This window comes from Crocuta crocuta, unplaced genomic scaffold (assembly GCF_008692635.1).
Source record: "Crocuta crocuta isolate KB4526 unplaced genomic scaffold, BGI_CrCroc_1.0 scaffold274, whole genome shotgun sequence".
In the NCBI taxonomy this organism is placed as follows: Eukaryota; Metazoa; Chordata; class Mammalia; order Carnivora; family Hyaenidae; genus Crocuta; species Crocuta crocuta.
In genome coordinates this window covers 3,465,947-3,489,867 of record NW_027530222.1, presented here as the reverse complement: position 1 = coordinate 3,489,867, position 23,921 = coordinate 3,465,947, and the positions used below count along the sequence as shown (strand labels likewise).

At 53.5% G+C, this 23,921-nt stretch overlaps 1 protein-coding gene across 1 annotated transcript; it reads left to right on the top strand.

Annotated features, from left to right (window-relative positions):
- The first annotated feature begins 5,768 nt into the window (after positions 1–5,768).
- EPS8L3 (EPS8 signaling adaptor L3) lies at positions 5,769–19,103 on the top strand. Its single transcript, XM_077765537.1, has 19 exons — positions 5,769–5,816; positions 8,475–8,538; positions 8,690–8,754; positions 10,092–10,250; positions 10,531–10,680; positions 10,794–10,849; positions 11,264–11,403; positions 11,491–11,606; positions 11,868–11,988; positions 12,088–12,149; positions 12,374–12,448; positions 12,784–12,932; positions 16,181–16,262; positions 16,519–16,553; positions 17,065–17,251; positions 17,456–17,575; positions 17,879–17,952; positions 18,421–18,553; positions 18,810–19,103. Exons 2-19 carry the CDS (start codon positions 8,508–8,510, stop codon positions 18,819–18,821), a joined length of 1,767 nt encoding a protein of 588 aa, XP_077621663.1. The 5' UTR covers positions 5,769–5,816; positions 8,475–8,507; the 3' UTR covers positions 18,822–19,103.
- Positions 19,104–23,921: the final 4,818 nt, after the last annotated feature.

Genomic DNA, 23,921 nt, shown 5'->3' with positions numbered 1-23,921 from the left:
GCTGGTGAGTCTAGGCCCCTGCGTCCACCTACTCACCTACTCACCTACCCCCTGGGTGAGGGACAAGCCGCAGAACACGGGGATGGGTGGGAGTGACCCGGTGGGTCCGAGACCGGAGAGAGACGACAAGGGAGCAGAAGCTGGGAGAGGCGTGCACAGAAACACCTACAGTGACATCTTGCTGCTAGAGGGACATTTAGGGAAAGGTGGGAGAAAGAGGCCCGAGCACTGGCTTAGGGTTTGGGGGTTTGGATGCCAGAGGGACTGAAGGCAAGCTAAGCAAAGGGGGCTGGGACTGGGGTCCCAGTCCCTGGATGGAGCAGTTTCCAGGAGGAGCCTGGGGCCTAGCCTTCTCTCCGGAAAACTCAAGGCTAGGACACCACTCGGACCCCAGAGAATTGACTGCACACCCTCAAATCACCGTCTCCCTCTTTGGCCTCCTCTGCCTGTATAGGGAGTGGGGAGCACAGCAGAATCTCCCAGGGCTGTGGGCCCCTCTCCCCCAGCGACGCCAGCCCCTCCATCTACATCTACAGCCCCTCCCGTTCTCCAGCAGCTACCCAAGTCTTCAGCCCAGGGTCTCTGCTCTCTGCCCAGTAGCTTCTCCCCAGCAGCAAATATGCCACAACATGTCCCCTCTTAAACACAACTGAACAAGTATCCATATCTGCCGCCCCATTCCCAGGAGAGCCTCTTGCACCCACCCACACTAACGCTCTCCAGTCGGCTCCCGCCACCATGACTCCGGGGAACTGCCCTCCTCCTCAGGCCCACCTGTGGTTTCCACGTGGACAATAACACAGATTCTTCTCGCTCAGCCCTGCCTCTTGGTGGCACCTCACTCAGGTGTCCACCCCTTCCTTCTAGAAACACTCTCCCCTCCTGAGTCCCCTCAGAGCTCACAGGCTGCCACTCAGCCTCCTCAGAGGGCTCCTGTTCATCTTCCCAATCTCCTAATGAGGGGTTCCAGGGCCCAGCCCGAGGCTGCTGCCCTTCACCCATGTACCCCCGCCCCCCCCCACACACACACCCTCCGTGGCCTCCTCTGCAGTATTTGCATACAACTGCCAAGGGCTGACCAACAACTCTGCAGCCGGCCTGTTACATGTGACACTGCACTGTGAACTTGCCCCCACATGGCTCAACAGTCTCGCCTCATGGGCCTGAATGGCTGAATCACGGCCATCCCCCTGTGCTGAGCTTCTGACTCCAAGTTCCTCCTGCCTTCTCGATGCTTCCACTCAGAGGCCACAGAAGCCTTTCAAACTGAAGCCGCGCGGGATGGAACTGAATCTCCTCACCCCTGCCCGGCTCCTCCTTCTCTTCCAGCCTTCCCCACCTCACCAAGGGTCGCCACATGCCGCTGAGTTGTCCCAGCCCCCATCGTCACTGCCTTCTGCATCCTCCCCGTCACTGCAGAGCTGTCCCTGGGTCTCCCGGGGTCCCCACCCCCACTGCAGCCTGCTCCCCCCAGCCCAGCTCACCTGTGCCCGCACTCGGTCCACTCGGGCCCCGCTGCCTTCCCAGCCGCAGCACCCTTGTCTTGCGCCCCCCTCCCATGGGCACTTCACACAGCTGGCTCCTCCCGGTGACTTCCTCTCAGCCTGAAGGTCCGTCTCAGACATGTCTTCTCTGATTACCTGCACGCGGAGTGCCTCCCACACGCATGCCCCCCGTCTGGTGTCCCACCAGTTTCCTTCCTGCTATTTATCAGGACTTTGATTACCTTTATATCGGCTCATTTCTTTGACCTCTGGAATGTAAACAAGCTCCAAATGCAGGGATGGTATCACCCTTTACTCCTCTGCCTGCCTCAGGGAACCAACTTGCCCCCATGTGCCAGGACTGGAGGGGGCGGCAGTGGCAGAGACAGGGTCTGTTTCTGTGACTCCCTGGCAGCCCCAGGGCCAAGTATCAGCCCCCCCCCACCATGGCCCAGCCCCCGATCTGACATCATCCGTGCAGGTCCCAGCAAGAGCCCTGGCTGGTCCCTGCCCTGGCGTCTGGTACCATGGGCCTGCAGTGCTCTTGGCTGGCACTCAGCCCTTTCAGCGCCAAGCAGGCCCCCCTCCCAAACACCAGAGTCCCACCCCACCTTTCCTACTGCCCTCCATGAAAACAGACCTCTCTTCCCTCTGGAGTTCCCCGGCCCTGCTCTGGAGCTTCTGAGAGGCCCGGGCCAGGGCAGCCTGGGGGGACAACTTGGCCCCTTCAGCCTAAAACCTGTGCACCTGGTCTGTCCCTACGCCCTGCTCCCCGGAAGCTTCACCCTATGTCCTGAGAACCAGCATGTGGCAGGGCCCTTCTGAGGAGGCAGAGGACCTGCAATGTCCTTGTCACACCTTTGTGCAAAGCCACTCAGTGATTCCACTCACCGCCAGGTGATGAAGACACACATATCCTGTCACCTGCCACCACCTCCCTGTTACACACACACACATACACACACACACACACACACATACAGGTCATGCTCCGGCCATACGCAACTTCTCACCGTAGCGTTTCAGCAGAACTGCTGTTCCCTCCACCTGGCATTCCCTTCCCACGTCATCTCCTAGCCAGACTTGTATATGATTTTTAAGAGCCTGCCCCAGCGTTCCCTCTTCTGGGAAGCCTTCCCTGATGTCCCCAAACAGAGTGTGGTCCTTTGTGCCTGGGATCCCGCGGTTCGTGAATTTGTTGACTAGTCATTCTTTCCTCTGGACTGTGGCAAAAACTACCCTGGGTCCTCAGGAATCCTCGTCTGAGGGGGACACGCCCCTAGCATGACATGTGCAGTACTGCAGGGATGCGTGTACAAGGCGTCTGGGAACCAAGGGCCAGAGTCGCCTCCAGTCCTAGGCAGTGGGAAGGCTTCCAGAGGAGGCCGAGCTTGGGTGCACACGTGAAGGCATAGAGGTGTGTCCCACAGGCAAGGAAGGGATGGGCATTTGTGGCAGAGAGAAGGCGGGGTGTGGAGGCATGACTCGTCCAGACCCCCAGGTCACCCCAAGCTGAGTGTGACGTGCAAGGGGCAGGGAGTGGGAGGGGTTGAGGCTGGGCTTGGAGGCGGGAGCCTCCGGTCCACGGAGCTCCTATTCTGTTTAACAGGAAATGTGGCACCATCTGCAAGCTCGGAGAAGAGTGAATGCACCTCTCTCACCTAGCCTGGACTTCGGGTTCTGCTGCGAACTAGTTTATCAAGACAGTCATTCAGGGCTGAAATGATGCCCAAAGTAGCCCACACCCTGGTTTAACAAGGAATGTAATATTAAAAGCTTTTATAAGGCGTTCTCTCTAAATCCTTGAAATCTAATCAGAATTTACCAATAAATTGTTAAAATATCTTCAGTGCTTTAATTAATGTATATATTTTTCATACATCAGGAGTTTGGATTTTATACTGACAGCATCAGGATACAGTGATGGGTTTTGGACACGGAGGGATGGTCACCTTTCCGGGTGTGCAGGGAGGAGGGAGGCCAAATAAGAACTTGTCCGGAGGTAGGGAGGTTACAAACTGTTGCGCCGTTGCAGGCAGATGGTTCGATGTGTCTGAGCTCAGGCCATAACAGTGAGGTGGGGGCAGAAGGATCTATCTGTGGGGACTCACAGGATGGGTGACCGGTGGGGGCAGGGGGCTGAGGGAGGATGGCCCCAGGCCCCTGCTTAGATGCTCAGCTGGTTGTTGGTGCCTCCACTGAGCCGGGAACATGGGAGGAGAGGCTGGGTTGTTTGGAGGGAGATTCTGAAACCAGGCTGAGTCCCAAGGTGTCTCCTGGCATCTAGCACAGTGCCAAGCAGACAGGAAGGCCTCAATATTGAGCTGCAGAGTGAATGAGTGATTGAGTGAATGAATGAATGAGGTCCCAAGCCCTCATAGCCCCACAGTTCAAGGAGATGCCCTCTGAGTCCCAGCTCACGGTGCCCCAGCCAGGATGAGTTTGCTAAAGAATTGCTATGGCACCTGGAGCTTTCTTTGCGCAAAAGCATCAGTTATGGCCCCAAATCCCCAGGCGTGGGTGGCCTGACCTCTCCACCCCTCTTAACATCCTTCTACCCTAGAGTGGCTCCACTCGGGCAGACGTCCACAAGGCCTGGCACGGAAGAAGCCTTGGGTCTAGCCCCACCCAGGCCGCAAAGGGTTCCTGTCTTAGACCCACATTGCTCCCACGGGCCCTCCTATAGGGCACTGTGGGAAGCACAGAGCCGAGGATGCCAGCTGGGGCTCCTTGTTTCTCTGTCCTGACTTCACGTGCTTCTCTGCAGTGGGCTGTACCCCTCCCCTGTCCCTGGTCCTCTGTGCGAGTGCCTCCTGTGCTTGCGCTCAGGGGAGGCCTATGGAAAGGACGGGCCTGTCCCTAGCTGGGTGGGAGCACGGCCTTAGCCGGGCACTCGAGCCTGTGCTGGGGGTAGAAGGTAGCTACAGCCTTGACGAAGCTGGGGCTGGGGCTGGAGGAGGCAACGAGACAGGCTGTCCTAGCCTGAGAGAGGCTGGAGGACCAAGAAGCCAAGACCCAGGAAGCAGAAGAGCCAGGGAGGCCTAGAGGGCTGGTTCCCATGAGGCCACACAAGGGGCTGGCTCAGCAGGCACCTGCTCCCTGGGCCCCTGGAGCTGGCTGCCCGATGGACTCTGGCAGGTGGGGAAGGTGCTGGCCACGATCCACCCCCTGGACTCCAGATCATTCAGGGCGGTGTTGGCCGGGCTGGGGGTGGGGAGTCAGCCAAGGTCTCCCAGGACAGCCCCAGGAGGCCAGGGACGGGTGACACAGGCTCCACTGCCCGACCACAGGACTCTCCACAGATCCTAACACCTACCGGGTCCTGACCTCTGCCCACGAGATCCAGCAGCACATGGATTTCTGTGTTCTCTTGGGGTCTGTTTACATGCTGCCCCCTTGTTAGACTGTGAGCTCCCAGAGGGCAGGCAGCCCAACCCACCCTGCGTGCCAAGGAAGGTTTTTAAACACAAGGAAGCACAGGTCCTAGGTGTATTTGTGAATAGAGACAAAGGCAACTTGGCAAGTTTTTCATCTTTGCCGAAGCCAGCCAGGTATCTACCGGAGGTCTGAGGTTTTGAGGCCGGGGCGGGAAGGAAAGCGAGCGGAAGAACAAGAACTGGGGTGAGAGGACTCCCTGCTGGGGGGGAGGAGACAGAAGAAAGGACAGAGTGCCTTGCCCTGCAGGAAAAGCCTCAGCTCTTTATGTAATACCCACGGTGGGTCCAGTCCCTGGTCCCCAACTGCTCTTACAAGATCCATGTCCTGCTCGCAGACACCACCTGGGCACATGTGATCATGTATCCACACGGGCAGCACACACACACACACACACGCCAGTCCATAGCTTCTCCAATGTCTGGGGTCCACCTCCAGCCGCCTGTCCCCTGACCACAGAGGCCAGACCCCCCTGGGTCAAGGGTGCCCTCTCCTTCTGGTCCCAGCCCTAATGCCTGATGCTGAGCTGGGATCTCAGAGGAGGTACCCCAAAGGCAGAGGGAAGAGGAGGCCACCCCCTACCACCAAAGGCAAGCAGAGAAGGACACCAGGAAGCAGGGGTCTCTGGCTAAGCTTGGCACTGCCACGGGTCTAGGCTTCCACGCTGAGCAGGCGGTGACCTCAGAAGCTTCCACACCCACCAAAGTCCAAAGAGCACAGGTGTGGCTGCCTCATGGCCTCATCACCATAAGGCCCGCCTGCTCACCCAGGGCCCTCCTGCTCACAGGGCCTCTTTCCGTGGCCACTAGCAGAGAAACCACTGCCTTCCCACTGCCAGCATCGGACCCCAGCTCAAACACCAGCCCCCGCAGGGGGACAAGCCTCACTGGAACACAGGTAAGGGTCTGGCCTTCAGGAAGACCAGGGCTCTGCCCAGCTGCAGGGGAGCCCAGGGTGGTGGGAACAATGAGGGTTCTTCCCAGGCCAAGGTCTCCAGCCCGTTCCCAGACGCAACCCGGAAGAGCAAGCCCAAGAAAGGCTTGGGACTCGGCTGCTGGCTAGCCGGCTGGGAAGCAGAGCAGGGCGAGCCAGGGCTCCAAAAGCATCTCTGGGCTCCTTCTCTGTGATGTCTGTGATGTAGACACCCATTCCCTGCTCTAAGCCCCTAAATTTGGGGGATACATAGGGGAAAGCTGGCTGCTATAGCCCTATGGGCCAAAGCCAGCTGCCTCCTGTCTGTGGTCTGGGGTCTTGCAGCTTCGGATGCTTCTCTGGACCTGTCCAGAGGGACCCAGAGGGACGATCCTGGCATGAGGGGGAGGGGAGCAGGGCAGCTGCTAACCATGGCTGAACTCTCGTTTTCTCTTCTTTCTCTTCTGGACCTAGAAGGAGGAAGTATTCTAGCCTGGGACAGCGGGGGGCGGNTAGAACCCTTTACCTTTGGAGGGAAAAGAAGTGTTCCCAAACAAGGAACACAGAGCTAGCCGCCTTCTCCACAATCCTTCGATTATTTCTTAGCAACTGATTTCCCCATCACTGAGTCATCTTATCAAATCACCTGTTATTTTCATAACAGTCCTCATAAACGGGTGTGGGCCGCTCTCTTATACTTTGCCCGGGATATTTCAGGGTTTCTGTACATGCAGGCACACCATGTAGATGCCTGGTATCCATACGTTTGATACCCTATTCATGACGCATGCATATGTCATTCAAAGAACACTCACCCTTGACCCACATGCTCATTTAACTCCCAACCCACCCCACACATGCGCACGCACTGTGTTACCTCCATTCCGTTTCAACATATTTGTAATCTAAATTTTTGTTAATGTTTTATTTATTTTTGAGAGAGAGAGAGAGAGAGAGACAGCGTGAGCAGGGGAAGGTCAGAGAGAGAGGGAGACACAGAATCTGAAACAGGCTTCAGACTCTGAGCTAGCTGTCAGCACAGAGCCCAACGTGGGGCTCAAACCCATGAACTGTGAGATCATGACCTGAGCTGAAGCCAGATGCTTAACCAACTGAGCCCCCCAGGCACCTCTAGAAGCCCTCTGTGCCAGGAAGGCACTGGAGAGAGAGCAGTGGCAAGGCAAGTCTGTCCTCAGCAGGTCACAGCCCAATGACAGAGGCATATATAAGCAATGAAAGCATGGGGTGTGCAGCTAGACAGGGCTAGGTTCATTCTCCAGTAAATACTCTCTGGTGACCTCAGGCCTACTACCCTCCTTGAGCCTCAGAGTCCTCATCTGATAAATGGAACAATAACAGTACCCAGCCGGTGAGTTTGCTTTGAAGATTAAATGAATTGGTGAAAGTGAAGTCGATAGACCAGTGCTCAACACTCAGAGCCAAGGAAGTAAAAGCGATGGTAGTGGAAATTAAATATGTTTGTGGAACACCTGGGGGGCTCAGTTGGTTGAGCATCTGACTTTGGGTCAGGTCATGATCTCATGGTTCGTGGGTTCAAGCCCTGCATCGGGCTCTGTACTGACAGCTCAGAGCCTGGAGCCTGCTTCAGATTCTGTCTCCATCTCTCTCTGCCTCTCCCCTGCTCACATTCTCTCTCTCTCTCTCTCTCTCAGAAATAAACATTAAAAAATAATTTTAAAAAATGATGTTTGTAAGGGCATGGCACCAGCCTCACACCAGAGTGGCTGTCTTTGTCAGAGAGAAACAGATGAGGTTGGGTGTGGCCTCAGGAGGGCACTCTGGGCAGGGGGGAGTGTGGTGGTTGAGGGGGGCTTCACTGAGGAGGTGATCCTTGAGTTGAATTTAAAGGGCTGGTTAGGACTTCACACCGGTCAGAGTGGCNTTTTTTTTAATTGAAAAGGGAATAAAAATAAAATAAAATAAAATGTTTCCTGAACAAAACAAACAAACAAATAAATAATAAAGGGCTGGGTAGGGAGGGGCCCTGGCCAGAGGGTTCAGAGTATGGAAAGGCAAAGAAACAGGAAACTTGATAAGGCTTTCAGAGACATGCAAATCACTGACCAATCCTACAAAGCCCCATCATAAACATGCCTACATGCATGCGTGCAGACTCTCTCACACACACACACACACACCCACACACACACCCCTCCTAAGTGGGCCACAGCTTCAGAGGTGGCACGTGCAGAATGAAACAGGCTTGGACAAGAGACTTGCTTTGGCCAGGAAGGCCGCTGCTCCTGCCGCCTCTCCTCCAGAAGCGAGGTGCGGCCCATGAACCTGGCATCTTTCACATTCAGGCCCAGGACAGGATATGTTCCCAGGTGTCTGTCCACACAGCCTTCCTGAGCCCACAGGAATGAGCCTTACTGACCAAATACTGAGGAGCCAAGAGCCTGCCTTGGGGCCCCCGGGCCCAGCCAAGATGGGGCTTCTCGGAGAGTGGCATATCTGAAGATGATTCTGGAAAGGCCCCTGGAGCCAGACGTTTCTGGTCTGGTCCTGGAGGCCCCGGGTCAGAGCCCGGCCCGAGCCTCGGCCTGGGTGAGGGATGAACTGCCAGAGCAGCCCTCCTGGTGTCCCTCCTCCCCAGCGCTGATGGTTGTCTCTTTGGTTCAGTGTAGATTCTAGCAGACGTCTAACAGCGCCAACATGTCCCGGCCCAGCAGCAGAGCCATTTACCGTAAGCTCCCCGCCTCAAGTCCCCTCTCTTCTTCTCCCCATGAACCCACTGCCCTCGGGGGTCTCCCTCCCCTCACTGACTACCCCCTGTAGTTGCTCATCTCCCCTGCCCTGTTCTTGTGTCCCCATCCCCTTGCTTTGCACCCCTGCAGTGCACCGGAAGGAGTACTCACAGAACCTCTCCACAGAGCCCATGTGTCTGCAGCACAGGGTGGAGGTGAGTAACCCTCAGGAGCTGCTCTTTGCCCAGGACCTGGCATGGCTGGAGGAAGGAACGTGGGAGGACAGCGGTCCCTGCAAGGACTTGAACGGACCACTGTCTCAGAGGGGAAATGTCTGGCCTTGAGTTCCCAGGGCAGCCATGAGCCGCTTGGAGGCGGGCACGGAGGCTCTGGCCCTGCCCGGACGACACCAGCACAGTGAGATCTAGTTGCCCTAGGCCTGTTGACACCACAGGGAGGGCACAGACTAGGAGGGGGAAGAGCATATGCCTGACCAGGCTGAAGTATCTGGGGTAGAAACAGCCCCTGGGCAGTGGCAAATCTAGGCTCTCAGGGAGAAGAAGCAGAGAGGGGCACAGGGCGGTGGTATGGAGGCTCACCAGGCAGCTGGGTTGGGGCTCCCTCAGCCAGCTGGGTTGGGGACAGGACTCCAGGGCTTCATGGCAGAAGTAGGGGTTGGGAAGGGGCTCCATTTAGGCCTGGCAGGTGAGAGCAAGAGGAGCCATGTCTGGGATGCCAGGCATTTGCTCATGAGGTCGGGGACCCCTGAACATGCAGGCAGTGTGAACTCCTGGAGCGGCACTGGGGACTGGGCAGAGAGCAAGGTGGATGGTAGCCCCCCCCGACAAGGGCCTGGGGGCAAGGACAAGGGACGGGACTCTGACTCGTGAAAGCGGCATTTGGATGAGAGAAGGGAGGGGTGTCCTTGAGGAAGGAGAATAAGAGCAAAAACATGATCAGACCAGCCGTGGGCAAGCCTCTGAATGGAGACCGAGATGATGATGGACCTCACCAGGCAAGAATCAGGAAGGGAACTCTTAATCTTCCTGGGCCACTGGGAAGGGACGGACTAGCAGAGGTGGGAAAAGCATTCTGGGTATGGGGAACAGCACAAGCAATGTCAGGGAGACAGGAATGCTAGGTCAGTGAAGAGAAGGACCAGGCTAGAATGGTGGATTCCCAAATGGGGCAAAAAGAAGACAGGGACAGAATCTGAAGGTCCTGTAACCCACTCAGAAGAGTGCAGACTTTATTTGTCGGGTTACTGGAACCCACAGCTACCACCATCCAGCCCCCCTGGACTGTTAAGGGCCATGACTGTCCTTCCTCCAGACTCTGAAGCCCTCTCGTGCAGCTCATCAGTCCCTGACTTGGGGGCCCTATCCTAACCCAACCTAGCTCTCCCATTGGCCCTTGAAGGCTGCTATACGGGGCTTGCCTGGGACAAGGAGACCAGGGACATGTCTTCCTCCTCTACTGCCTCTCCCCCACCCCCACACCTGCCTACAACCACCTGTGAGCCCCCTTTCCAAACCTCCTCTCCCCCCCTCAGCATCTGATGACGTGTAAGCTGGGGACTCAGAAAGTCCAAGAGCCCAAGGATGCCCTGAAGAAGCTGCAGGAAATGGATGCTCAGGGCCGGGTGTGGAGTCAGGACTTGTTCCTGCAGGTCAGAGATGGCTGGCTCCAGCTGCTGGACATCGAGACGAAGGTCAGCCCTCCCACTGTACTCTGCAATGGATCATAGCTACCCTAGGTGGTGGAAAAGCAAGCATGCACCCCCCCTTCCATGCCCCAAACAGCAGCCACCTGTATGCATATACAGTATACACCCAGGCCCAGGAGGAGATGGGGGACAGAGGCGCAGAGGTCAGGGAAGATGACACCCCTGCCCTGGGCCACTAGGAGAGCTGAGGCAACCCAGGTTAGGAGTTTCTAGGGGCCGCCATGGCCCTCAGTGGCCTCACAGCCAAACCCTCTGTCTGGCCCAGGAGGAGCTGGACTCCTATCGCCTGGACAACATCCAGGCCATGGATGTGGCACTCAACACTTGCTCCTACAACTCCGTCCTGTCCGTCACAGTACGGGAGTCGGGCTTGCCAGGCACCAGCACCCTGCTCTTCCAGTGCCAGGAAGTGGGGGTGAGTGGCCAGGGGTAGGGTTGGGGAGGGAGTGGGCATAGGGCCCATCAACCATCGCTCTCCCCCTGAGACTCCGCCACACACATACCCTTCCTGACTGCCGCTTCCTCCAGGCAGAGCAACTGAGGACCAGCCTGCAGAAGGCCCTGGAGGATGACCAACAGCAAAAGTAGGCAGTCTCTGCCCTGGCCCACCCTCGGGACCTCAGAACTTGGGCCTGGCTGGGCCAGGCCTTGGCCCCACATCTCGGGGAGCCCGGAGGCCTGTGGCCCAACCAACCTGGGCCTGGCCCAACCAACTGGGGAGGGAGCAGACTGGGACCGGGGTGCCGATGAGCATAGGGAGGAGCTAGGGCTAGGACCAGGGAACGCTGGAGACTATCCCCTGAGGCTGACATGGGACCAAGAGGACCTGGCAGGCAGGCAGATGAGGCAGGGTGGAGTCCAGATGGGGACCCGGGAGCAGGGCAGGTGGGGCTCCTGGAGAGAGGTGGTGAAATCCCTCAGTCCTGGGGCAGAAATATAACCAGAGCCTCTGTCCCAAGAACCCCATCAAAACTGTGTCTCTGTGATGTGGTCAGCAGACCCCAGTCTGGAGCCCCTTACCCAGGCCAAGACAGATGGAGGGGGCCCCCTCCGGAAAGACCATTCCCTAAGGAGCAGTTACCCCCTCCAGAGCAGGGGCCCTCTCCAGAACAGCCCTACTGGATGACTCCAGAGCACAGTAAGTTTGGGGCATGAGGGCAGGTGGAAAGGAAGGTTTGGATCAAAGATCAAAGAGCCTCTGGGCCACGGTCCCCTTACATTGCAGACATGCCACCATCCCCAAGGTCCCTGCCACACCACTCCAGTGCCCGAGAACCAAGCACCTTCACTCTGTCTCCTCCAAGGGAGTCCCCATTCCCCGAGAACCCAGAGAGGGATGAGGTAACTATAGATTATCTTGGGTTTGCTGAGGCTTTCTGGGCCTGGTCCAAGGGAAGACACCAACCCTCCCCCTGCCCCCAGGAGGCCAGGTCCCAGGATGGCCAAGGAAGGCCGAGGGCTGAGGAGAGATGGGGAGGCTTGGTCAGACCCTGGGCGGGGCTTGAAGCTCCTGGTGGAGGTGGGGAGGCATTGGGAGGAGGCTTGGGAGTTCCAGGGTGGGCCCGACCACCCACTCAAGAGCACGGGTTGTTTGGGGTCCAGGAGATACTAAACCACGTCCTTCAAGACATCGAGCTGTTTGTGGGAAAGCTGAAGGAGGCCCAGGCAAAGAACAGTCATAAGAAGAAGAGACTGGGGAAGAAAAAGGGCAAAGATCAGTGGGGTGAGTGCTGAGGGCTGGGGGGAAGGCTTGGGGGGACGGCTGGGGGATGTGGTCTTGGGATGATCTACAACCCACCACCCTTTCCCCCACCCCCTATAGGGATAACACAGGCAGAGTACATTGATTGCTTCCAGAAAGTCAAATACAGCTTCAACCTCCTGGTATGTGGTTCCTCAAAAGTTCCACAGTCCTCCCCTCCCCCCGCCCCAGCAGCCCCCTTCCCTTCTCTAACCCCTCCCCCTAGAACCTCCCCTCCTCCTCTTGGGACTTTTTTTGGAGAGTGCCAGGCTCCCGACCAAGGCCCAGAACAATTATGGGGCCCTGCGGTCCTGGCGAAGGTAGGGAAGGATGAAGGGTAGTAGCACATAACGCCCCGTGTCCCTAGGGGAAGCTGGCCGTCTGGCTGCAGGACAGGAATGCCTCCGAGTTCGTGCACATCCTCTTCCAACTTCTAGACTTTGTGAGTCTGGGGATGATAGGGTGGTGAAGAGGGGCGGGCTACTTTAGGATGGAGCAGAGGCCAGGGCGGCAGAGGGAGGCTGTGGGGTCTGCATCTCCACGATACAACCTCTTCACTGACTCCAAGGTACCATCCCTGCTGTGTACAGAACCCCTCACAGGCTAGATGGGCTGGGGTCGGAGCCAAGGACCCCAGGATCCAGGAGACACAGGAAAGAGCCGCAGGCCTGGGGATGCGCCACTGCAAGATCGGGAGGCCAGGAGTTCCAGGCCCTTCCACACCACCTTGGCCCTGGGGGAGCCTGGGCTTCCTGACACCTTCCATTTCTCCCCTAGATCGTGGCCCAGTGCTCTGAGCCTGGCCTACCCACCCGCGTGATTTCACCCCTCCTCACCCCTAAAGCCATCGACCTGCTGCAGTCCTGCCTAAGCCCACGTGAGAGTGACTTCTGGAAGGCTCTGGGTGTGGCCTGGACTACCAGCCGGTGAGTGAGGACAGGGCCTGAACTGAATCGGGGTGAGGGGCATGGGGCCACCAGGCACGACATTGGCAATGGCAGGCTCTACACTGTCACAAACCGGAAATAGCTCAAAACAAATTCAGAGGGGTGTCCTCTAGATGGAGTTCCCAACTTTTTATTAGGCTAACTATAAACAATTTAAAAAAACAAACCTGCCACTCACCATCACCCACCACTGAAGGAGAAAAGAACAATTCTTCCCAGGAAAGCAGAGTTGGCAACCTTCTATCAAAATATTTTCTTAGGGTGCCTGGGTGGCTCAGTCGGTTAAGTGTCCGACTTTGGCTCAGGTCATGATCTTGAGGTTTGTGGGTTCGAGCTTCATGTCGGGCTCCACGCTGGAGCCTGCTTCAGATCCTCTGTCTCCTTCTCTCTGCCCTACCCCCCACTCACACTCACTCTCTCTATCAAAAATAAACATTAGGAAAAAAACTTCAGGGGCACGGCTCAGTCAGCTAAACGTGTGACTTCAGCTCAGGACAGACCTCACAGTCCGTGAGTTTGAGCTCCACATCGGGCTCTGTGCTGACAGCTCAGAGCCTGGAGCCTGCTTCCAATTCTATATCTCGCTCTCTGCCCCCCCCCCAACTTGTGCTCTCTCTCTCTCTCAAAATTAAATAAACATTAAAATTTTTGTAAAAAAAACTTCAAAAATTAAAAACATAATAAAATATTTTCTCATTTTTGCCAAGGACAAAGTGAAAACTCTCGATTCAGCCAGAACTTAAGAATCACTGACATAAGAGATGCAAATGCCACATCAATAAGGCCTGGCAGCCAACAGACCTAGGGGACAAGAAAGAGAGAGAGAGAAAGAGAAAAAGAGAGAGAGAGATTCCACACTGGTATTGCTGTGAGATGGGCAGTGTGATAGTCGGGCCAGGGCGACACGAGTGAGCGGGGGTGGGGGTGCTCCCAAGTGGGGTGCACTGAGCCGAGGCATCAGTGAAGCATTCACCAGACACAGGGTGGCCCGGTCCTCAAGAGAGAGGTCCCCGCTGGCTTGTGGCTTTAAGTCAGCACAGAAGTGACAGCTGGAGCTTTCTAGAGACAAGCACTCCAGAGGGAGCCCTGGGACCTCCCTTAAACCAGCGAGGCCTGTCGGAGCCCAGGAGAGAAGAAGAGACACCTCCACGTGCTGGTGGCCAAAGGGGAAATGGGTGGAGGCGGCAAAGAGAAATCCTAGGGAATTCAAAGGAGAAAGAAAAAAGTAGAGGCATGAAAGCCAAGAGAGAAGAGGGCTTGAGAAAGAGAGAGAGGCGTCAACCAGGAAACGAGGCCAGTTGTGTGAGTGAGTCTCTTGCCAACTGGGCAGTTCTCATTTCAGCCTCATTAAAGGAATTTTTGTCCAATTCATCTAAAGACATGAATCATGATCCAATGTAACTTATTTACCTTATCGCGGTAGAATATACATAAGATAAAATTTACCATTTTATTTTTTCTATATTTTTAAATTTTTTGATTGTTTATTTTTAGAGACAGAGTGCAAGTGGAGAGGGAGGGGACGGAGAGAGAGGGAGACACAGAACGGAAAGCAGGCTCCAGGCTCTGAGTTGTTGGCACAGAGCCTGCTGCGGGGCTCAAACTCACAAGCTGTGAGATCAGGACCTAAGCTTCAACCAAGTGACCCACCCGGGCACCCCGAAATTTACCATTTTAAAGTGGATGATTCGATAGCTTTAGGTACCTTCTTGGTGTTGTGCAACTACCACCTCTATCCATTTCATCAAGCCAAACAGTACTTGTTCCTCCATCTCCCCAGCGCCTGGTAACTTTTATTCTCCTTTCTGTCTCTGTTTATTATTTTAAATATAAAGTGAGGTCAAATGTGCCCTAAAGTGTTCTCCAATTCCTTAAAACGCCCAAAAATCAGTGAATGAGTGAATTGAAAGACAAATACAAAAAAGAGACTAACCAAAAGGATGTAAAATCTTCCAAAAGAGTTGAATTTTTGGCAAATTATATTTAGGGGACTTGATTGTAGGCCAACTAATCAGAAGTTATAAATAACACTAAATGCTGTGGTAATCCAGAAGGAGGTGGACCATATAAGGCCAGTGGATTTGGCAATCAGGAGATTATTGGGACCTTAGAAGAACTAGTTTCAATAGAGTCATAGCAGAGGTAAAATCAGGTTGCAAAAAACAAGGAGAGAACCAGAGGAAAGAAAACATATGAGTGGGGCATAAAGACACATTCTCCAAAAAGAGAAGGTCATAGAATGACAGCCAAAAAGGAATATTAGCAGGGTCCAAGGAAGACTTGAGCATGTTTTTAGGGTAAAGAAAAGGAACCAATTAAAAAGATTCAGAAGAGGGAATGGAGATGTCTGAGTGGCTCAGTCAGTTAAGCGTCCAACTTCAGCTCAGGTCATGATCTCACAGTTCGTGGATTCGAGCCCCACGTGGGTTCTGAGCTGATATAATGCAGAGCTTGCTTGAGATTCTCTCTCGCTCTCTGCCCCTCCTCTACTTTCTCCGCCCCCCCCCCAGTCTCTCAAAAATAAATAAATAAACATTTTTTAAAAAGATTCAGAAGAGGGAATGATTTATTTGTTCCCATTGAGTAGATATTTATTAGCTCCTTCTGATGTACCACCCACAGTACTCAGAACTTCCTTGAGCTGAGTGGGGATTCCCCGGGACAGGCAGGTGGAGAAGATTCTTAACAGAACGAGCCTGGAGGCCCCCAACAGCACTGCCCTTCCTGTAGGGGGTGCGGTGGGTGAGAGGGCAGGCTGGCAGGCAAGCACCGTCCCCACCCTACATTTAACCACAACAGCTCCTACGACCGCAAGGTGGAGTTCCACACTCGAGTTAGCTAAACAGAAAGAGATCTGCTGCCAAGAAATGAGAAACAGGTTAGGAAAACCCTGCCAGAGACCCTGAGGGGGTCTTCCAGTCCTAACGGTCTGCGGTTCCACCCCTTTGATCCCCACCTCGAGTCAGTGCCGTTAAGTGCCCTGCATGTTCTGGAGTTGATGTATCTGCACTTCGCAGGGAGAGGTGAGGCTGGCCTACATATACTCACACGGTGGGATGTTTTCATGCTTAACTATGTGCCCTGTGTGGGTGCCTGGGGCCCTTCAGTTGTGCACACTGACCATGACCTCCCTTACCTAGAAGATCCCGAGGCTAGACCTTGCATCTGCTCCCTCTCCACATCCAACAGCCCGCCATGGAGTGGACTCAGTGTTGCTCTCTCCCCAGGGCTGACTGGACAGGCAGTGAACCCCTGCCCTACCAACCCACATTCTATGATGGCTGGCAGCTTCCGGAACACTCCAGCCAGGTAAGGGGAGCTTAGCAAAGAGCCCTGCTCAAAGGCCTGGTCTCTGGCTACTTGCTGCCCATTCAGGCCAAACCATGGTCCCATGACAACCAAGCGGTAGGCGGGGCCATGTGGGTACCCAGATCTGTGTGGTGGACAGGCAGGGGAGGGCATGTGGGGCAGGTGTGTGTGAGTGGGGCTGTGGTCTGATACCCCAGCTCCCCACCACCATGCTGGTTGACTGCCTACTCTTGCCCTCTCTGTTCTTTCCTTACAGGCACCCTCAGGATACCTGGACTCTGCTTCCCCCCGGTATGCCCTGGGCTTCGTCAGGACTGTTTGATTTGGGGGAGGGAGGGAGGGAGGGGACTGACCTTGTGGATCTGTGGATTCTACATCTCAGAGACCGTCTTGGCTCTCTTTTAGCCAGACACGTGTGTGTACAGCACATGTCTCCCCTACCTCGGGTGAAAAAGCAGGTTTTTACCTTCCCAGACTCCAATCCTTCTCGTGATACTGTCCACACATGCCTCTGATTTCCCAGAGCTCAGATGTAAAGCACTCAGAGGAGAGCTCAGGCATAGAAAAGCCCACTGCTAGAAGAGTCATCAGAAATCAGAGACATTTCAGACCCCTCCTGCCTGCAGAAGCCCCCACCCCAAGCCCCACCTTACATGGCCCTGCCGTTACACCCCCGTGGCAGCCGAAAGGCACCACCAGACTCTAGGCAGGAGGTATCTGGGTCTCTGGGGCTGGGACAGGGACTCAGTCTCTGAGGCTCCATTCTCCAGCCATCCTGACTCTCCGTGTGGCTGGGGGGTAGCCCCACATTAAGGAGCACCTACTTGGCTCAAGAGGAGACACACGACCACGGCCCTCAGCCCAGGGACCCCAACCACGTGTCCTCCAGCCCCAGACTTGCCAAGCCAACCCTGAAAATGCAGGTTCTCTATGAGTTTGAAGCTAGGAACCCACAGGAACTGACTGTGGCCCAGGGAGAGGTGCTGGAGGTGAGACACGGGCTTGAGCCTAGAAAAGTAGGTGGTGGTTAGTGGGAGCCATAGGGGTTGGTGGTCTGGGTGTGGGGCTGCTGGGTTGGGTGGCCTAGATAGGGAGGAGAAGGGTGAGGAAGGGCAGGAAGCAAGAAAGCTTTGTGGGGGGGTGGATGGTGGACAGAGGATCTGGTGACTGAGAAGTCATGTGACTCTTGGCAGGTTCTGGACCAGAGCAAGCGGTGGTGGCTGGTGAAAAATGAGAAGGGACAGAGCGGCTACATTCCCAGCAACATCCTAGAGCCCCAACAGTCGGGGCCCCACAACCAGCTGCCTTCTCGGGTACTACCCAACCTAGACTATCCAGATGCTACGAGTCAGGGGTGGGGGGCAGGAAGGATTCAGTGACAAGTGGACGAGATGGCCCCGGCTCGATTTAATCAGTGTCATGGCAGGTTTCCTGGGTGCCAAGTGTACCATGGGGCCAGATGAACAAGCAGAGAACAAGCCCTGTCCCCAGTAGACAAGCGAACCATGGAACGAGATGAGTGATCTGAAAGGAGCCGAGAGCAGGGGCCCAGAGGATGGGGCCTGTGGGTAGTAATGAGACAATATGGCCTCTGATTTCATCTCCCCCGATTCCAGGCGCCGATGCTTCGACTTAGCTCAATGCCTGAGGAGGTCACAGCGTGGCTGCAGGCAGAGAACTTCTCCACCATGTAAGTGCCCAGCCCCACAGGGGGTGTTGGGAGAACTTCTGTAAAGGACCCACGTAATAACCAGGGAAACCTGGAGACCCAGAACACACACGGCACAGTGCTACATCTGCTGAGTTAAGGAGAATAGGAGAACAGGCATGCCAATGCCCCTCTAGAGCACTGAGAGAGGAGCCTCTGCCTCCAGGAAGGCAGCAGGACCAGAGGAACTCAGCCGGCCGCTGCCCCGTCCCACCACAGAATTCTCTTTCTGGGGCATTTCTCTGTTCAAACCCAGGAGTCCTGACACTGGTTCAAGCCGACATGCGTATCCTTCACCTCCAGACACCCTTTTCCCCGAATCCTCCTGTAACCCAGCCTCCAAGCGCACACAGCTCCTTATATGATACTCCAACAGCCACCAAGCCCCAAGTACTCAGGCCCGAGTCCTTCTGCTCTCCCACTGACAGCTTCTGCTGTTCTTGTTCCCAGCACGGTGAGGAGCCTCGGGTGCCTGAGAGGGAACCAGCTGCTTCACATGAGACCCGGAGAGCTCCAGATGCTATGTCCGCAGGAGGCCCCCCGGGTCCTGGCCCGGTTGGAAGCTGTCAAACGGATGCTGGGGGTGAGGACAGCCCAGGACCCTGACCCCCATGGGAAATGCGGGGTGCTCCCTGGGTGGGAATGAGAGTGCCAGGTGGACAAGCCCGCAGGCCCAGCCCCAGGCTGGAACTGAGTATGGCGGGTACCGGGCACAGGGGATGTCCCCCCAGAGGCCTGACTTCACCTGCATGCCGCCAGGCTCCAAGCCAATTGATGGCATGAGTGCTGGGGGTCCCTCACCTGGCACCAGCCTCACCTCAATTGTTTTCTTTGCTCAGATGAGCCATTAGGTGCCAACCCAAACACCTCTAAGACCAAGAGCCTCTCACAAGCAAGATGGCAGATCTGATTCTTTGTGGAGCCCTGAGAAATCCACTCTGACGCCCCCAGTTTGCAGTGAACCCCACACCCCAGCTCACACAGCAAAGAGGACGAGCAAGCCTGGAGGTTGAGACAAATAGTTCCCCTCCTCACTGTGTTGAGGGACCCCCACCCCCACCCCAGTTACCACCTATTTATTGTATCTCTTTCCTAAGCCTGGAGCACTAATGCCAGATTTGTCAGGACTCTCTTCAGCCCCTTTCCTCCCCAATAAAAGCATCTTTGAGCTTCATATGTTCCTCCCTGTAGCTTCTTCGGGGCCTGGCAGGGAAGCAGGGGAGGTGGGGCACCGGGCATGAAACAGCAGCAGCCCCACACCCACCACTGGGTCAGACTATGAATGGAGTGGGAATTCCCACTGCAAACCTGGAGCTGAGAGGATCTGAGGATTACGGCCCAAGCTCTCCTTATTCTCTTTCTAAACAAACTCCAAAATAAGGAAGGCTATGCTCACCATCTTTACCCCCTGTGTACACTTCTCCCAGTAGATCCCCAGCCCCCTGGGAAAACTGAGGCACAACACTGCCCAGGAGCAAGGGTACTCACCCGGGCCGACAGTGCTCGGTTTGGATCACAGTCGCCGATGGTCCAGAGAAGCACTAACAAGCACGTCGGTGGCTCCAGGCTCTGCTTGGCAACTTCTTCTAATATGACTGCTGTCCCCCTCTGTTGGGTGAGCCAACCTTGAGCTCCCTGCCCTGCTTGCCTCTTTAGTGGTGGAGCATAGGGAACATTGGCCTGGAAGTTGAAAATCCACCAACTGGCTGTTTGAACTGTAGCAAATCAGTGTCTGGGTCCCTTTTTTCCTCACACAGGGAAAATGTTGGTGGCTTCCAATATTTAATGCACATCGCCTTTGTAAATCTCATAGCTGTCCTGGACTCCTCTCCCTACATAAAAGGTTATATTTTTATTGATTTAGCCTACAGATAAGGCTTGACGCGCCTATGGGTTGACAGCCTTTGTGGGTTCTTAAGAGGTTCCCTTAAGTCTCTCTTTTGTCTGGACCCCAGATTTTACCCTATTTTAAAAATGTTTATACAGGGGCGCTTGGGTATATAAATGTTTATACCCTCCCCTGCTTGTGCTGTGTGTGTGTGTCTCTCTCTCAGAAATAAGTAAAAAATTTTTTTAAAAATTTATTTTTTAATATTTTTTTAATTTATTTCTAGGAGAGAGAGAGAGAGACAGCGTGAGCAGGGGAGGGTCAGAGAGAGAGGGAGTCACAGACTGAAACAGGCTCCAGGCTCCGAACTGGCAGTCAGCACAGAGCCCGACGCGGGGCTCGAACCCACGAACCGCGAGATCATGACCTAAGCGAAAGTCGGACGCTCAACCGACTAAGCCACCCAGGCGCCCCAAAAATTTAAAAATAAAAAATAAAAATGTTTATACATGTTCCTGCCCCCCCATTAGAGATTCTGTTTCAGTGGGCCTGAGGTGGGCCCAGGAATCTGCATTTTTTAAATGTGTATTTATTTTTGAGAGCAGGGAGGGGCAGAGAAAGAGGAGGACAGAGGATCTGAAGCAGACTCTGTGCTGACAGCAGAGAGCCTGATGTGGGGCTCGAACACACGAACGGTGAGATCATGACCTGAACCAAAGTAGGACACTTAACTAACTAAGCCACCCAGGTGCCCCAGATTACCCTATTTTTAGAAGGCCTATGTCATTCCAAGTTCCTAGCCTCCGAAAGTCACCTCTTAGCTGGTAACACTGAATAGGAAAGCTTTTGCTTTCCAAGCTTTTGCTTTCCGTTCACAAAAGAGAATAAAGGGAGCCTGACTGTCAAGGGGCAAAGTTAACTAGAGAGTTAATTTCTTGGAATGGGCAGAGGAGGTGTTAACCCAGTGCCTTCTGGGGCTTCAAAGAGCTGAAGGAGCCCTTGATGCAGGGAATGACTTCAGGACCAGAAAAAGAAAAAAAAGTGTTGTAGCACAGGACTCTCCCCCCACCCCCAACCCCCGCTACCATCGCTTCTCAGCCTTTTGGCTAAGATCAAGTGTAGCACAGGGCTCCCCAGATGTCCCAGCAAAGACTGAGGCGAGGTGAGGGCCTGTCTGGACACCCAGGCACAGTGGGACTGACACAAGTCTCGCTAGTAGGCAGACCTGGGTTTGAATCCCAACCCCGCCATGAGACCTTAAGCTTAGAAAGGCAACTTAACCTCTCCAGGCACTGTTTATCTTCTATAGAATGGGCATAAAACCTACTTCACAAAGTTGTTGTGAAGCTTACATTGGAATAAATTAGCCAATATCTAGACTCTTGCCTGCCATGTCACAGGTATTCAAAACATGTTTGTCATGTCAGGTTAATTTGTGACTGGCCTTCTGTGATCTTGGAAGAGGAATCAGGTGTGTTAATTCATGTGTCCCTATGCATTTACACCTTTCCCCCCCTCTTCCTTTTAGCGAGGTGTCCTGTTAAAAAGCCCCAACCTTGGGGCACCTGGGTAGCTCAATGGGTTGAGAGTCTGACTCTTGATTTAGGCTCAGGTCCTGCCTGATCTCATGGTTTGTGAGTTTGAGCCCCGCATCAGGCTCTGTGCTGACAATGTGGAGGCTGCTTGGGATTCTCTCTCTCTCTCTCTGTCTCTCTCTCTCTCTGCCCCTTTCCCACTCATGCTCATGCGCAAGTGCTCACTCTCTCTCTTTCTCTCAAAAAAAAAAAAGTTCCAACCTTGCTTCAGCCACCTAAGGGGGAAATGTGATTTCCCACACTCGGGCTAGGGGGCTGGGGCCTCAGTGTCCTGAGAGGCCACGGTGTGGAGGCCAGGCCAGAGTAGCTGCCTCCCCACCACCCTCCACAACAGCAATTCTTTGGTGGCCAGAGTCTCAGTCACTCTGTAAACAAAAATGAACAAGCATTTTATAGTTGAAAAAAAAAAAAAGGGAAGAGAGCCTAAGTGAGGAGAACAGCAGTTCCCTGGGACCCACAATCTTCCCAAAGAAGAGAGTGCCCCACGAGAGGGAATGTTTAATACACAGTTATATATGACCTTTTTGTTATATCAAGGGTTACAAACCACCATGAGAAAGCACATTGCAGAAAATCATAAACTTTGCTTATGCTTTTAGTATGTCAAGGTTGCAGGCTGCTTAAGTATGGGAACAGCACTTGGGGAGGTTTCTAGTCTTTAATCTGAGATATTTTAGGTTATTCGCTAACAAAGCAGATGTACAGTGTGTGTTCAGGGCAGAAATCAAGCCCACGCTTTGAAGTTTGGCGAAGTCATTCTGACCTTGGTAAAAGGCTTCCCGTGGGAGCCTAGGAGCAGGGCCCACAAACATTATAAGTTGAAAATTTCCTTTATTATTTCCCCCTTGGATCAATAATCTTTCCTCAGAAAGCATTATTTTATGTCCCTTGGTGCCAGGGTACCTGGCTTGTCTGCCCTGGGTCCACCAAGTCTCTTGTTGCTAGATGTGAATATATATATATTTTTTATATAGGATTCTTCACTGGGGGGAATTTATTGTAACATAAATGGTGGGAAACCTAAAAGTGATATATGTTCTCTATTAAGTCCAAATGATGAGCATAGTACGTGTGCTTGGCTTCGGTTGTCCAGTTTTATATCTGATATAACAGTTGTAACAAAAATATGTGGACAGTGAAAGAATTCCAAGAAGTAGAATTTGAAGAAACCAATGTGATGTTGGAACAGACATAGAAGAAAAAATCCAAAGAATCCTTTACATACATTTTGATAACAGGGTAGGGAAATCTATGATTACTTATGGGGAAGGATGAAGCATGGGCATAGACCAAACATAACGTATATTCCCATGTTTCTTTGGAGTGGTAACTTAACATCAGAAGAAGGCAAAATTCAGTCCCTGACCTCAGGTTTTCTTAGCATAAAGAAAAGTGGCTATGAGCATGCTCCAAGAGCTGGTATAAACTAGATGGGGTCTGGGCTTGTTATCTTGGGTAAGGAAGGCAGGGCCTTGCTTATTCCTAGGCTGGAACCATATCAATTGACCTTGAGTCCAGGCCTCTGCAGAGAAAGCTAGTGAATGTGTTTGTTAGTGGGGTCTGAAAAAACACAATAGGTGATTAAGAGGAAACGGTTGTCTGAAAAAGAAGCTTTAAACATTTTGTTAGTTTTAACTTCATTAACCCTGTGGAGCACGGTTTCAATTCTCAAGTTATGATCCCTCCTTAATCTTGAAGAATTAAAACAATAACCATTTTGTCCACTTTATTTTTCAGATGAGGTTTGGGGTAAAGAGCAGTTTTTACAAACCTTAGCTGTAACGTGCCTATGTGCTGGGCTAAGCAGAAGTTTTTCACTTAAAGGTCACAGCAGCAAGGGAAATAGAAGCAACAGGGAGTGAGACATGTCAAATTTTTTTCCCCCTGTTATAATTTCCTTCTGTCAATCATTCATTCCATTTTTATGGAACATGGGTGGAGGTCCATCTCCTATAACTGCTTCAAACCCAAATAGGGCACAGTAGGGTCTTTGCAATGGAAGGAACTGAGGTGTGTGGGACTCAAATTTTGGTTCCTTGTGCTAATGGAAGGGAGCTATCAGAGACAGTTCTTCATATGTCAGGCTGGAAGCATCCTCAGACAGAGTGTAAACCAGGCAGTGGAAACCAGATGGGTTTTTCTAAATCATAATCACCAAATGTCTCTGGTGATATCAGGCACAAAGATGGTCTACACACGAGCTTTGTGGCAATTTCTCTGAAGCTGATGTCAAGTTGTCTAGCATCTGTTTAGGGCTTTAGGGAAAAAGGGCAGTTTTAGTTAAGAGAATGGAAGAAGACTGGAAACCTTAGTTTGGAAAGCCAAAGCTAGATATTTGAGGAAACCAGGAGAATTCAGGATCTAGTCTAGTTGATAACAAACAGTATTAAAATCTACTATCTACAAATATGTGTTCTTGAAACATATATTCTTCCTATAATCACCCTCATTCTTTTTTAAAAGAAAAATTTTTAATGTTTATTTATTTTTGAGAGAGACAGAGAGACAGAGTGTGAGCGGGATGGGGG

Excerpts from the sequence above, each read along its gene's own strand:
- EPS8L3 (XM_077765537.1), top strand. The coding sequence starts at position 8,508 with ATGTCCCGGCCCAGCAGCAGAGCCATTTACC. Across the intron at positions 16,263-16,518 it reads TTCCGGAACACTCCAGCCAG|GCACCCTCAGGATACCTGGA; the intron begins GTAAGGGGAGCT and ends CTTTCCTTACAG. Across the intron at positions 17,953-18,420 it reads GCAGAGAACTTCTCCACCAT|CACGGTGAGGAGCCTCGGGT; the intron begins GTAAGTGCCCAG and ends TCTTGTTCCCAG.